The following is a 15,159-nucleotide window of genomic DNA, read 5'->3' on the forward strand; positions in this document are numbered from 1 at the left end:
GACACATCCCATTTTGGAAATACGAAGCAAGATTTGGATTCACTTCTCCTGTGCTGAGTACACAAAAATAAAACCAAATATGCTTATACCAGCAACACATCTTGTAGTTGTAATTTGAAACTGCTGATTCTAATTTAATTTATTCCTTTTAACCTACAATCTTAGTTCAAGCAAGTGGAGTGTAAAGGAAGGAGATACAAATATAAAGAACTTCCTGCTTTAGTTTAAAATATTAAGGAGTTAAAGCCAAACCTGATTTCATATCCAAAAACAAAAGACAGAACATCTACCAAAAGTTATCTGAGGAGGTGAAACCACCCAACAGGAGTTGTCACCAGCATTTAACCCAGCATAATATTTTTCATGGACTATTTGTGGCAAAAATGTCATTTTTAGGAAATTTTTTATACTATTCTGATTCTTCATAATCCCCTTCTGCCATCCCTTTATTTCTTCAATTTGGAGAATACAAGTCGATGTTAAGTTGACTCAATCACACCTTCTCCTTTAGGAGACTCCATGGGATAAATTTCTTTCTGGGGGATATTAGACCAGAAAGATTATATTTCTTTTGAACAACCAGTTTGGTTTTTATTGTGCTGAAACTTTAAACCATGGTGTTGATAACATCCTCTATTTTCTTTGGCTACTAGGAAACTCAAGAGGCAAATTTGCAGCTGAACTCTAATTTCTGAATAGGACTTTATGGTTAATAATAAGTCATTTTGCTTATTACTTTGATACATAGCTTCATTTTATTTTTCTGGCTTTTACATTTTTGTTACCATGATTAGTTCAGTTCAGTCACCCAGTTGTGTCCGACTTTTTGTAACCCCATGGACTGCAGCACGCCAGGCTTCCCTGTCCATCACCAACTCCCGGAGTTTACTCAAACTCACGTCCATCGAGTCAGTGATGTTATCCAGCCATCTCATCCTCTCTTGTTCCCTTCTCCTCCTGCCTTTAATCTTACCCAACATCAGGGTCTTTTCAAATGAGTCTGTTCTTTGCATCAGGTGGCCAAAGTATTGGGAGTTTAAGCTTCAGCATCAGTCCTTCCAATGAATATTTAGGACTGATTTCCTTTAGGATTGACTGGTTGGATCTCCTTGCAGTCCAAGGGACTCTAAAGAGTCTTCTCCAATATCACAGTTCAAAAGCATCAATTCTTTGGTACTCAACTTTCTTTATGGTCCACTGGAAAAACCATAGCTTTGATATCCTCATCTAATTACTTTTATTTATGTTATATTCTGTATGTGACCTCAAGTATTTTTTAATGAATTATAAATAAACTATGTTATAACATAGTATTAACATAAGTAGAAAGCTAGTGACTATAAAAATGATACATTGCATATTAAAGCCAATAATGAATGATGTTTGAATATTCTATACTGTTAGCTATCATCTTATGAGCTACAAAGAATCATATACTTTATGCACTAAGACTTACTGATAAAGCAATGATGCAAAGAAAGCACATTTGATAAATTTAAAAACCCAATTATAAAAGCTCATAGCAATATCAACTAGAAGAGAACTCCTAACTTTGTAAAAGAAAACTACCAAAAATTTATAGCAAATGTATATTTAATGATGAAATTTTAGAACACTTGCACCAAACTCAGGAACAATATGAGTGACTAGTATGTGCTGCAGGTTTTATTCAAGAGGTCTTAGCCATATCACTTGGACAAGATAACAAATGGAGTATAAAGAAAGGTACAGTGAAGCTGTCAGTTGGAGACAACATGGTCTTCCTTTGAATAAACTTAAAACAAGCATCAGAAACTACTGGAACTAAAAAGTTTCTCAATGTAACTAGATCTTATAAAAAAAATCAATAGACTTCTTTCTTAACACAAAATACTAAATCACAAGCAAAAAAATAAAAAAATTAAATGTGTCTGATAACAGCAACAAAAATGTAATATAATAGTTAATAAAAATGTATAAGATCCTCAGACATTATTATAAAACTTTACTAAAGTATGTAAAATCTTAATACATGGAATAGTGCACTGTGTTCACTTTATTAGAATTTTCAGTTGAACTTTTAACCATTTCCAAAGGGATTTCATCTAGCTTCTATGTAAACCGTTCCAGCCTCATGATAACTCGTATAAAACAACGGATAACAGTTTTAAAAGCTCAAGGGATCTATAAACAATTAGTCAGTTCTTCCACATTATTTGAAGGTTTGGGTGTAACTTAAACACTTATTTTTTGGAAAATTTCTTACTCTGTACTCTCTACTGGCCAGATCCACTAACAAATTCTTAAGGCCTGATATACAAGATAAACTTATACTTCCATAACTTTTCATCAACTTCAAGGAAATATTTTTTCTATCAACTTTTAGGGATGGATTCTGCTGATAAAAAAGCATTACATTCAGGATGACTTATACTGTTCTTGTGCTATCTAGACTTTTCTATTCTCTTTATCATCATCTGCATTATATCATTACTTGGTCATAAACACATCTGTTTAGAAGGGAGGCCAAGTGTCAGACAAAATGAAATTCAGAACAGATCAGTTATGTCATCCATTAACAATTCTAGATAAGGGAAATGGGAGAAAGAAGAATGACGAACAAAACTGAGCAGGAAGAGTTGGAGAAACATATGGAAACATATTTCATTTAAAACACTTTTGCTCTTCACAGTATGGAGCAAACTTATTTAGATATATTTTAATCATGAGATGTGCCAGGCATTGCTGGCTGCCTATTCAACAGTCATCTTCCCCTTCTTCATTACCAAGAAAAGCTGACAGTTTTTCAGATACTAAGTGATCAGATGATTTAGGAAATGAAAGACTAGTCTTGATTAGTCTGTGCTAATGATGGTAGTTTCATTCATCTTGCCAGTGGTTGGTTTAGGAATAGGCCTGTGAGAGACAATCAACAGTGAAAGGAAGTCTGCCATTCTAGGGGAGATTTCTTCCCCTTTCTAAAAGCGGGCCGAAAGAAAGGGCGTTCCTTCTTACTGCCACTGGTGTCTGGAAACACAACAAACATCATGAAACGAAGTGAAGACAGTTTAAGAACAGCCAACATTTGAGGATGGCAGGGTGGAAGGATATAATGAAGCTCGAGTCCTGATGACCCCATTAAGCCAATAAATTATCTAACTCAGAAATGCTCCTATCTCCACACTATTTCTTAAATGAGAGAATTATTTCCTTTTAGCACTTAAAACATTTTGAGTTTGGTTTCCCTGTTACTTCCAGTAAAAGACATTCGAACTGACTCCACGCCATGGACAGCAGTACGGCCTAAACAAACACTTATTCTTGGAACAACTTATGATCGACCCCATCTGTAATATAGACGGTTTATGCTTTTCCAAAGGGAGGTGTGAGATTCTGAGGTATTTTCACTAATACAAGTGGACAAAGTTATATGATATTTGGAGGTCTGGCTAGAAAAATAATTTCTCTTTGCTCATATGCAGATGGAGACTTTTACTCCTGTATGTTTCTGATGCTCACAGCACCATCAGTTTTATCTTTCTCTACCTCTAACAAGAATTTAACAATACTTTTTAGATCAGCCCCTGCAAAGTCAACCTTGGGGCTGTTTTAGGAAATCAATATGATTTAGACATAATTTTTTTTTCCTCTCAAAGAAAAGAGAATTTTGAAATTGCCTTTCCTTGGCATTGTCCTAAATTCTGAATACGGCCTGATAGAGAGTATGATGGAACTTGCAAATGATTTTCCAATTAATAAAAATGTGATTCCAAAGCTGAGCTTCAAATTCTAGTAGAATCTAAATTAAGTAACATGTATAAATAGTCTCAAAACACTTAAAAGCATAGCTTATAAATAAATACCAACATCATGGTACATCAATCCATGAGTTTAGATACCAAAATTAATGATGGTTTTTTTTTCTCTTGATTTATGAAAGTTACTTCAGCACCTTTGTTTCTGTATAACTCAAATGCAGACCTTGTTAATAATGTAACCAGCTCTAGGCTCCTTTACCATGGGACAGAGCCCTTATATAAAACTAAAACTGTTTCCTCTATACTGTAATGGATTAGGTTTGTTTAACTTACTTTATATAGTGCTCAATTCAGTTCCATCAGCATATGGATGCCTAATAAATATTTGATGACAGTGACCCTGACTGCACAGAAGATATCTTAGTGTTCACAGGAAAATGATAAAATACTCTAAGCTAGTTTAGTAACAAAATTATATAATAATCAGAGAGTGATGCCTTTTCATACCAGTGTATACCCCAAATAAAAGAGAAGGTACAAAAATTAACATCTAATTCTAACATGTGCTGAAAATTTATGTAGCTGTATACTACCTAAATTTCTGTATACTATTCTGTATACTACAAATTCTGTATACTACAAAAATTTCTGTATACTATTTTATTCAATCCTAAACATAATTATCTGGACTAGGTATTGAGATTCCTATTTTCCAGAATTTAAGATGCCTCTAGTTGTATGGTGAGCCAATACTTTATGTGCCAATAAAAATTCATCCAATGAAATTATGATACACTTTTTTAAAGATGTACCCTGATTTCAGAGATGTTAAAATGTAAAAATAAAAGGCATCTCCAAATAATAATAAAATATGAGGCTGATGAGAAAATTCATCCAACTCAACACAGTTAGCTGGAATCTGTGGCAAAGACAAGCCGCTGATGACCAAAAGTTAATGTTCCCCGTCCATAGCATGGAATTCCTACTGAGAAATGTCTGTCCAGCCAGAAACTATACTTTCCACCTTCCAGAGTTCTGACCAAAAGAATGTGAACCCAACTGATGAGGTCAGTTCCAACCCAGACAGGTAAAGAAGCATGAGTGCGTTCTTCATCCTCTCCCTTACTCTACCTACCATTTATTGATGCCCAGAGTGATCTCAGAAACGACCTGCTGAATATGGCAAAGCCTTTGTGTTAGGCTGGGTTCCTGAATGACTGCAAGCAACAAAGCCCTGCCCATACCTCCAAGACACTGTGCCAAACAGGGATGCCATGACTGACTTGAGCCATAAGTAAACTTTTATTTTATTAAGCCACTGTAATTCTAGGCTGGTGTTGCCTCAACTAGAATTACTCCAAACATTACAGTAGCAGAATCAGAATCTGAATATCAGGTTCCAAAAGCTGGGCTCATTCTGTGACACTATGCAAATACAAGCCTCCAAAATTACCCTTTCCAAAACAAACAAAACAAAAAAATAAAAAGGACTGTTTCCTTCATTTTAAGTAGGTTTCATTCTTGGTTTGAAAAATTAGACAGAAATCAATAGATTTGAGGATGACATATTTTAGAGAGAAAGCCCAGAGAGGGACAGATGAATAGTTGCGTATTTGTAACAGCACAAATGTGAGAAAAAACAAAACCAGAATGAAGAAGTGATTTTCAAAGTGGGTAAAAGTCACACTTGTATATTTTCTTTTTTGTCTTGTTTTAGTCTGATACAGTTTGGTAAAGAAGTTCCAGGAAGTTGTTATATATTTAGCAGGTTAAATGGCTTAATATCTTGAGATAAAGATGGCCGCCTTACCTGAAAGAGCCTGATGCAAAGGAAAAGTAAAGCCTGACTGGCAATGAATGAAAGGGAAAGGAAGGGAAGAAAGTGGGAGACGTCAAGAGCACGGGTTCGCGATTCAAGACAAGAGTATGAATTGTAGCTCCACCAGTTCTTACATTAGAGTCCATGAACTTGGGCAATCGTTTAATCTCTCTAAGGGCCGATTTTGTTATCCAGAATGGTATGAAAATAAAAGGCACCTTATAGGTTGTTCTGGAAAAGACCCTGATGTTGGGAAAGACTGAAGGCAAAAGGAGAAGAGGGCTGCAGAAGATGAGATGGTTGGGATGGCATCACCAACTCAATGGACATGAGTTTGAGCAAACTCTGGAAGACAGTGGAGGACAGGGAAGCCTGGCGTGCTGCAGTCCACGGGGTCTCAAAGAGTCAGACACGACTGAGAGACTGAACCACCACCACCACAACAAGGTTATTCTGAGAATTAAATGAGCACATGCATGCAAAATACACAGACCATCCATGAGTTAGCATACCCTGACACTGGATGGTTGGTATTATCCCTGTTGTCGTTATTTATTATTAGCTTCCTTTCATATCTAGTTGCAAATAGCCAAGTGTGCTTTTAGTGTAAATCTCTTTTACAGATAGAAAGGGCAATTCCTTGGAAGAAAATCTGCCTTCAGCTTAAGAGCCTGAGGAAGTTTCTGTTTAAAACTCAAAAAAAAAAAATTTTTTTTTAATGTTTTTTGTTACCATGCCTTGAGGGAATGATGAATAGAGAAAATATAAAGGTATGCCTGACTTGATATCTCAAACACCAGTTTCACTTCATTGCTTCCACAAAAACAACAGTTTATTTTTTTCATTTTACAATATTATAAAGAATAAAAATAAAAAAATAGGAAAATAAACTTACTCTTTGTTTTTCATTTGAACCCTTTTTATTGGTCTCTTTTCTACTTTCATCTTCATACACTAGAACAAAGTCAATTCTTCGCTGACCATCATTGAAATAGAGGGAGTCAGGTTTTCCATTAAATTCTTCCTGTGTGGAAAAGAAAAATAAATTTTAATATAGTTTCTTGAAAAGTGTCAGTTCATAAGTGCTTATTTTGTAGCTTTAGTAGGTACATCAGAATGTTTACAGAAAATGAAATACATCCTTTACTAGTCACTTGACCAAGAGGGCATGACCAACATGATCTTTGCAAGCATGGTCTGTTTTTGCTGAAAGAAAGTCCTTGAATTGAGCAGGTTAGCATTATTCTTGGAGAAGGAAATGGCAACCCACTCCAGTGTTCTTGTCTGGAGAATCCCAGGGACGGAGGAGCCTGGTGGGCTGCTGTCTCTGGGGTCACACAGAGTCGGACACGACTGAAGCGACTTAGCAGCAGCAGCAGCATTATTCTAAAATATATGGGGAAATATCAGCATTCTGGATTATCCCAGAATTATTCCCACAAGAACAAGAAAAGGAGTTTCAAGTTTGGAAATAAACACAGTAACCAGAGACACCTATCTGAAGGATTAAAGTTCTTTTAACAAGAGAAAAAATATCTAAGGCATAGCACTGTTTATGAAAATCTCAGGGCTTCCCTGGTGATGGTAAAGAATGGTAAGAATGGTAAAGAATCTGCCTGCAATGTGGGAGACTCAGGTTTGATCCCTAAGTTGGGAAGATCCCCTGGAGAAAGGAATGACTCCCCACTCCAGCATCCTTGCCTGGAGAATTTCACAGACAGAAGCCTTGCGGGCTACAGTCCAGGGGGTACCAAAGAATTGGACACAACCGAGTGAATGACTGCATCCTACCTATGTCATATTATCTAACCTTTTCATCAATTTTCATGACTTCTCTCTGAACCACATCACTTTATAAAAAGTATCATTTTATAACCTTAAACAAAAGCGAAAAACTGCTTTGATACACACAAAATACACAGCAGTTGTTGGTATTTGTCTCCAAATCCACACAAAATACCCACTCACTCCTAGCAAAAAACAAAAATCCCAGAAACAAGAACAAATAAATGAGCCTTTAATTTAGAGCTTAAAAGCCTTATGGCATAAAAACAAAGTCATAATGCCAGAACAGACCTAATACAGCTTAAAACAATCTCTTACCATATGGATTTGGATAGTATTGTTTTATTTGCTCTAAGGAAAAACTTGAGTTTGTGTTTCTCACATAGCTGGTCAAGATGCTTATGTGAATTTTGCTTTAGTATTGAAATACGTTTTAACTAAGTAATACTTTTTAATTTTTCAAGTTTATTCCATTAAAAATTCATGGGAATGTAGGACTTTGCAGTCATTTGCTGAAACCACTTAATTACTAAGTGTGATTAATTCTCTGCACTCAGCATCATTTAGTACATAAATCACCTTATTTTACCACAACCACTTTCTCCTTTTTGTCACGCTTTTGATACGATGTGGTTTTTTGCCAAATGTATACAATTTGATGGGGAAGCCCCAAGTGGCTCAGTGGTATGGAATCCACCTGCCAAGCAAGAGACATGGGTTTGAGTCCTGGGTCGAGAAGATCCCCTGGGGAAAGAAATGGAAACCCACTCCACTATTCTTGCCTGGAAAATCCTATGGACAGAGAAGCCTGGCGGGCTCCACAGGGTTGCAAAGAGTCGGACACAACTTAGCAACTAAACAACAACAACAAATACCACCTGATACTTGTCTTTCCTTTCTTCTTTCCTGCCACAGAGCATCTGAAGATTGTTAACAGTTATTTGAAGTTCCTTTCATTCAGCAAGATATTTCACCTGCAGAATGCACTCTGGCAATGTAAGCTAACTTGCAGCCCTTCACCGAGGTTGCATTTGACCAGGGACCTTCACTGTGAACAGTGTGACCTGTCCTGAGGCCTTGCCCAGCCGGGGCACTGAGGGACCACGGAAACAGACACATCAGTGTCCAAGGCTGAGGCCACTACTCAAGTCTTTTATTTGCAATTTCAGCTCTTTAACATTGGTAAACTTTGAGAGTACTTAAAGTTATACAAGACACAAAAAACAAGATTATGGTCACCAGAGGGGAAAGGGTGGGGGAATAAATTAGGAGTTTGGGATTGACATATATACACTACTATATTTAACACAGATAACCAACAAGGAGCTACTATAGAGTACAGGGAACTATACTCAATGTTTTGTAATAACCTATAGGGGAAAGAATCTGAAAAGAATATATATATATATATATATATATATATTTATCAGATCAGATCACATCACTCAGTCATGTCCGACTCTTTGCGACTCCATGAATTGCAGCACGCCAGGCCTCCCTGTCCATCACCAACTCCCGGAGTTCACTCAGACTCATGTCCATCGAGTCAGTGATGCCATCCAGCCATCTCATCCTCTGTCATCCCCTTCTCCTTCTGCCCCCAATCCCTCCCAGCATCAGAGATTTTTCCAATGAGTCAACTCTTCGCATGAGGTGGCCAAAGTACTGGAGTTTCAGCTTTAGCATCATTCCTTCCAAAGAAATCCCAGGGTTGATCTCCTTCAGAATGGACTGGTTGGATCTCCTTGCAGTCCAAGGGACTCTCAAGAGTCTTCTCCAACACCACAGTTCAAAAGCATCAATTCTTCAGCGTTCAGCCTTCTTCACAGTCCAACTCTCACATCCATACATGACCACAGGAAAAACCATAGCCTTGACTAGACGAACCTTTGTTGGCAAAGTAATGTCTCTGCTTTTGAATATGCTATTTAGGTTGGTCATAACTTTCCTTCCAAGGAGTAAGCGTCTTTTAATTTCATGGCTGCAGTCACCATTTGTAGTGATTTTGGAGCCCAGAAAAATAAAGTCTGACACTGTTTCCACTGTTTCCCCATCTATTTCCCATGAAGTGATGGGACTGGATGCCATGATCTTTGTTTTCTGAATGTTGAGCTTTAAGCCAACTTTTTCACTCTCCACTTTCACTTTCATCAAGAGGCTTTTGAGTTCCTCTTCACTTTCTGCCATAAGGGTGGTGTCATCTGCATATCTGAGGTTATTGATATTTCTCCCGGCAATCTTGATTCCAGCTTGTGTTTCTTCTAGTCCAGCGTTTCTCATGATGTACTCTGCATACAAGTTAAATAAACAGGGTGACAATATACAGCCTTGACGAACTCCTTTTCCTATTTGGAACCAGTCTGTTGTTCCATGTCCAGTTCTAACTGTTGCTTCCTGACCTGCATACAGATTTCTCAAGAGGCAGGTCAGGTGGTCTGGCATTCCCATCTCTTGAAGAATTTTCCACAGTTTCTTGTGATCCACACAGTCAAAGGCTTTGGCATAGTCAATAAAGCAGAAATAGATGTTTTTCTGGAACTCTCTTGCTTTTTCTATGATCCAGCAGAGGTTGGCAATTTGATCTCTGGTTCCTCTGCCTTTTCTAAAATCAGCTTGAACATCAGGAAGTTCACGGTTCACATATTGCTGAAGCCTGGCTTGGAGAATTTTGAGCATTACTTTACTAGCGTGTGAGATGATTGCAACTGTGTGGTAGTTTGAGCATTCTTTGGCATTGCCTTTCTTTGGGATTGGAATGAAAACTGACCTTTTCCAGTCCTGTGGCCTGCCGGGAGCCGGCATATTGTATATTGAGTGCATATTGCATATTGAGTGCATATTGCATATTGAGTGCAGCACTTTCCACAGCATCATCTTTCAGAATCTGGAATAGCTCAACTGGAATTCTATCACCGCTGGGAGCCAGCATGAGGAACTCTGCCCATGACAAAAGGTCATGAGGAAGGAGGCTTGGCATACGCAAAGGCGGGATCGAGCCTCAGGAGTCCCCCTGGAAATTCTCGAACATCTACCCCCAAAACCAGAGTCTGCCTACTTTCTGCTTTGTGCTTTCACCTACACCTCTGACTTTACGGGGGGCTGTCCCCCACTACCTCTCTCTGAAAAAAGAGTTAGCTTACAGCTCCAGTTAATAATTCCCGGGCGTGACAGTGTTTAACCTACAAACTCCTTTGGAAATCCTCTAACCTGCCTGAATAGGTTTTTTCGGCCACATGTGATTGTTCAGAGCCTCCCAACTGTGAGAGGCAGGAGATGTTCTAAACTGTCTAAACACAGATTCCTTTGAGTAGTTAAAAGATTGATTAGAAATTGTATTGGTGAAGGGTTTTTTCACTTATTGGGCCAATGTTTGCTGCTAAGTCTCCATACTCCTTACCTACTGTGTCCTTGGCAGTGTATTGATTGATATGTGGGTGTATAGAAATGTAAGTAGTAGCCTTAATGTTTGTAACCTTGGACCCTTAATTCTTTTCTTGATTGAGCCCATCTCACCTTTGCCCTATAGGAATGCAGCTTTGTCCAGTGCTGTTTTGGAGGCTGGTGCCTGACTTTGGAATAATCACCTTAAGAGAAAGATAAGTTTCTTAAAATGTTAACAGGCCTCCTGGCCAGAAGATGATGTAATTCACCTGAACTTTTGCATATGACAAGTCTGAAAGCCTGGCTTCGATTAGGACCAGGAACTGCTGTCCTTGCATGACTCCACCCCTTCCCCCATTATCCTCTATGCACAACTTAAGGTATAAAAACTACTTTGGAAAATAAAGTGCGGGCCTTGTTCACTGAAACTTGGTCTCCCCATGTTGCGCTCTCTCTCAAATTCTGGCTGAGTCTCCATCTGGAGCATGGAACCCGCCATGCTTGCTAATTATGCCTGGGCTTCTAAGATCCAACCGGGGAGGCCTCAGTGTCTCCTCTCCTTCGGGAGAACGGAAGGATGCCTGCGGCCTACGTAAGTGGTGCAAACTTCTTGTCTTGAAATTTTATTGGCCTCCCGCGTAAACCAAGCTACTCAGCCTCTTTTCTCCACTGAATTTTCCTACTGAGCTATCCTCATCCTATTACTCTTTATATCTTTGATAAATATTTAAATAAATAGGTCGCCGAGGCCGTCCCCGCTTCGAATACCCTGGATCAGCCAGGGCTGGTCCCCGGCAGTGGCCACTGCTGTTTTCCAAATTTGCTGGCATATTGAGTGCAGCACTTTCACAGCATCATCTTTCAGGATTTGGAATAGCTCAACTGGAATTCCATCACCTCCACTAGCTTTGTTCATAGTGATGCTTTCTAAGGCCCACTTGACTTCACATTCCAGGATGTCTGGCTCTAGGTCAGTGATCACACCATCGTGATTATCTGGGTGGTGAAGATCTTTTTTGTACAGTTCTTCTGTGTATTCTTGCCATCTCTTCTTAATATCTTCTGCTTCTGTTAGGTCCATACCATTTCTGTCCTTTATCGAGCCCATCTTTGCATGAAATGTTCCTTTGGTATCACGCCCCCATGCCCGAGGCCAGGGGCAGCGACGAGAGGAGTTACCCCGCTTCCCAGGTCAGGGGTGGGGGCCGGGAGGAGATACCCCATGGCCCAAGCCCGAGGCCAGGGGCGACGGGCGGGAGGAGCTACCCCACGCCCCTAAGCCCGAGGCCAAGGGCGGCGGCCAGGAGCACAACCCCATGTCCAAGGAGCCGTGGCTACGCGGGCACAGGAGGGCCTAGAGGAGCTATCCCACATTGAAGGTCAGGAAGGGCGGTGGTGAGGAGATACGCCTTGTCCAAGGTAAGGAGCAATGGCTGCGCTTTGCTGGAGCAGCCGTGAAGAGATACCCGACGCCCAAGGTAAGAGAAACCCAAGTAAGACAGTAGGTGTTGCAAGAGGGCAGCAGAAGGCAAACACACTGAAACCATACTCACAGAAAACTAGTCAATCTAATCACACTAGGACCACAGCCTTGTCTAACTCAATGAAACTAAGCCATGCCCGTGGGGCAACCCAAGATGGGCGGGTCATGGTGGAGAGATTTGACAGAATGTGGTCCACTGGAGAAGGGAATGGCAAACCACTTCAGTATTCTTGCCTTGAGAACCCCATGAACAGTATGAAAAGGCAAAATGATAGGATACTGAAAGAGAAACTCTCCAAGTCAGTAGGTGCCCCATATGCTACTGGAGATCAGTGGAGAAATAACTCCAGAAAGAATGGAGCCAAAGCAAAAAGAATACCCAGCTGTGGATGTGACTGGTGATAGAAGCAAGGTCCGATGCTATAAAGAGCAATATTGCATAGGAACCTGGAACGTCAGGTCCATGAATCAAGGCAAATTGGAAGTGGTCAAACAAGAGATGGCAAGAGTGAATGTCGACATTCTAGGAATCAGCAAACTGAAATGGACTGGAATGGGTGAATTTAACTCAGATGACCATTATATCTACTACTGCAGGCAGGAATCCCTCAGAAGAAATGGAGTGGCAATCATGGCAAACAAAAGAGTCCGAAATGCAGTACTTGGATGCAATCTCAAAAATGACAGAAGGATCTCTGTTTGTTTCCAAGGCAAACCATTCAATATCACAGTAATCCAAGTCTATGCCCCAACCAGTAACGCTGAAGAAGCTGAAGTTGAATGGTTCTATGAAGACCTACAAGACCTTTTAGAACTAACACCCAAAAAAGATATCCTTTTTATTATAGGGGACTGGAATGCAAAAGTAGGAAGTCAAGAAACACCTGGAGTAACAGGCAAATTTGGCCTTGGAATACGGAATGAAGCAGGGCAAAGACTAATAGAGTTTTGCCAAGAAAATGCACTGGTCATAACAAATACCCTCTTCCAACAACACAAGAGAAGACTCTATACATGGACATTACCAGATGGTCAACACCGAAATCAGATTGATTATATTCTTTGCAGCCAAAGATGGAGAAGCTCTATATAATCAGCAAAAACAAGACCAGGAGCTGACTGTGGCTCAGACCATGAACTCCTTATTGCCAAATTCAGACTGCAGTTGAAGAAAGTAGGGAAAACCACTAGACCATTCAGGTATGACCTAAATCAAATCCCTTATGATCATACAGTGGAAGTGAGAAATAGATTTAAGGGCCTAGATCTGATGGATAGAGTGCCTGATGAACTATGGAATGAGGTTCGTGACATTATACAGGAGACAGAGATCAAGACCATTCCCAGAGAAAAGAAATGCAAAAAAGCAAAATCGCTGTCCAGGGAGGCCTTACAAATAGCTGTGAAAAGAAGAGAAGCAAAAAGCAAAGGAGAAAAGGAAACATATAAACATCTGAATGCAGAGTTCCAAAGAATAGCAAGAAGAGATAAGAAAGCCTTCTTCAGCGATCAATGCAAAGAAATAGAGGAAAACAACAGAATGGGAAAGACTAGGGATCTCTTTAAGAAAATCAGAGATACCAAAGGAACATTTCATGCAAAGATGGGCTTGATAAAGGACAGATGTATAACATGGAATCACTGTGCTGTACACCTGAAACTAACACAACACTGTAAATCAAGTATACTTGAATTAAAAGCATAAATTAAAACTATATTTTTAAAAAGTTGTACCCACATGCCAAGGCCTGTCTTTTTGCATTTCAGCAATGGAGTCCTTAAGTCCCCTCTCTTCAATTTCTCTTTCTTTCACTGAAGATGTTACTATTGGTGACAACCTGGGCAGTTACTAGAGGAAAACTGTGCGTAGAGGAAAAACTCTGAGGCCAAGGGGAAGTGAGGTAGGGTGGAACACAGTCCCCAAAACCTGGTCATCATCACAGATGTCTGTGTACAAGAGCAGCTCGTGCTCTGGAGCCCACGTTCTGCTGCCTTTCCTTGGTGGCATCCGCAGGTGCTCACTGAAGTCAGGTTGTGAAGAATGACACACGGAAAGAGAATGATGTCTGCATGGGGCCCCCGGCATTCCTCCCTGCATGGCCCTCGCTCAGCACATATGTTGGCAGCCTGCTACCAGACAATCTGGTCTGCCGGCATGTCTCTCCTGTGTGATAGAAGACCATGGCCCTTTGTTGGAGGAAAACCCCACTGGCTTGGCAAAAGCTGCCTGTGTGAAATAACTAGGTCAGACTCTATGGCATTATTAGAATGCAATGCTGGGGGAAAGGAGCCAACTCTGTACTGCTGTGAAATCCAGGTTTCCCATCTCTTGGCAGAAAACAACTGGGAAGAAGGGAGGAACAAAACGCTGGGCTGGAAAGCATTCCTAACAAAGAAGGAAACTGTCCCCCATCAAAGAGGCTGACCTATGAACACATCTGTGCTGTTTAAAAAAAAAAGGCTGGATTGTTTTAAGTTATAAGTTCCACTACAGGACTGACTCATCCAACAGGTATTAAAATGACAGAAAACTAAAAACCAAAACAACCCTCTTCTAAAGTTTTGAAGTAAAGTTTCAATAGTTTCCCAGATAAATACTGATCATCTTAAACAACTGATTAATCAGAAATGGATTATTCTAGTCCTGACTCTCGAGGTCAACTCAAAATTTGATCTTTAGTTTTTCTCTACCAACTCAAATGCCATCAAGGTGAAAGACAAAAAAAAAAAAAAAAACCAACCCCTGAAACAATCTTTCCAGTTCAGCAGCTTCAGTTTAAAAACACTTTAACAGATGGTTTAAAATTTATCAGGTCAAATCATCTTAGAGATCAGAGCTTATATATGGGAACTGACTTCTCTGCCAGTTCAGTTCAGTTGCTCAGTCGTGTCCAACTCTTTGCAACCCTGTGGTCTGCAGTACGCCAAGCTTCTTTGTCCATCACCAACTCCTG

General features: G+C 39.8%; 1 protein-coding gene across 3 annotated transcripts in view; it reads right to left on the minus strand.

Annotated features, from left to right (window-relative positions):
* Window positions 1–15,159, minus strand: part of ANO6 (anoctamin 6) — a 234,919-nt gene that overhangs the window by 87,072 nt on the left and 132,688 nt on the right. For all 3 annotated transcript variants that reach the window (XM_002687355.6, XM_005206409.5, XM_059886920.1), the window contains one exon: window positions 6,452–6,580. In XM_002687355.6, the coding sequence (XP_002687401.2) occupies window positions 6,452–6,580 (129 nt within the window). The remainder of the gene's footprint in view (window positions 1–6,451; window positions 6,581–15,159) is intronic.

This window comes from Bos taurus, chromosome 5 (assembly GCF_002263795.3).
Source record: "Bos taurus isolate L1 Dominette 01449 registration number 42190680 breed Hereford chromosome 5, ARS-UCD2.0, whole genome shotgun sequence".
Lineage (NCBI taxonomy): Eukaryota > Metazoa > Chordata > Mammalia > Artiodactyla > Bovidae > Bos > Bos taurus.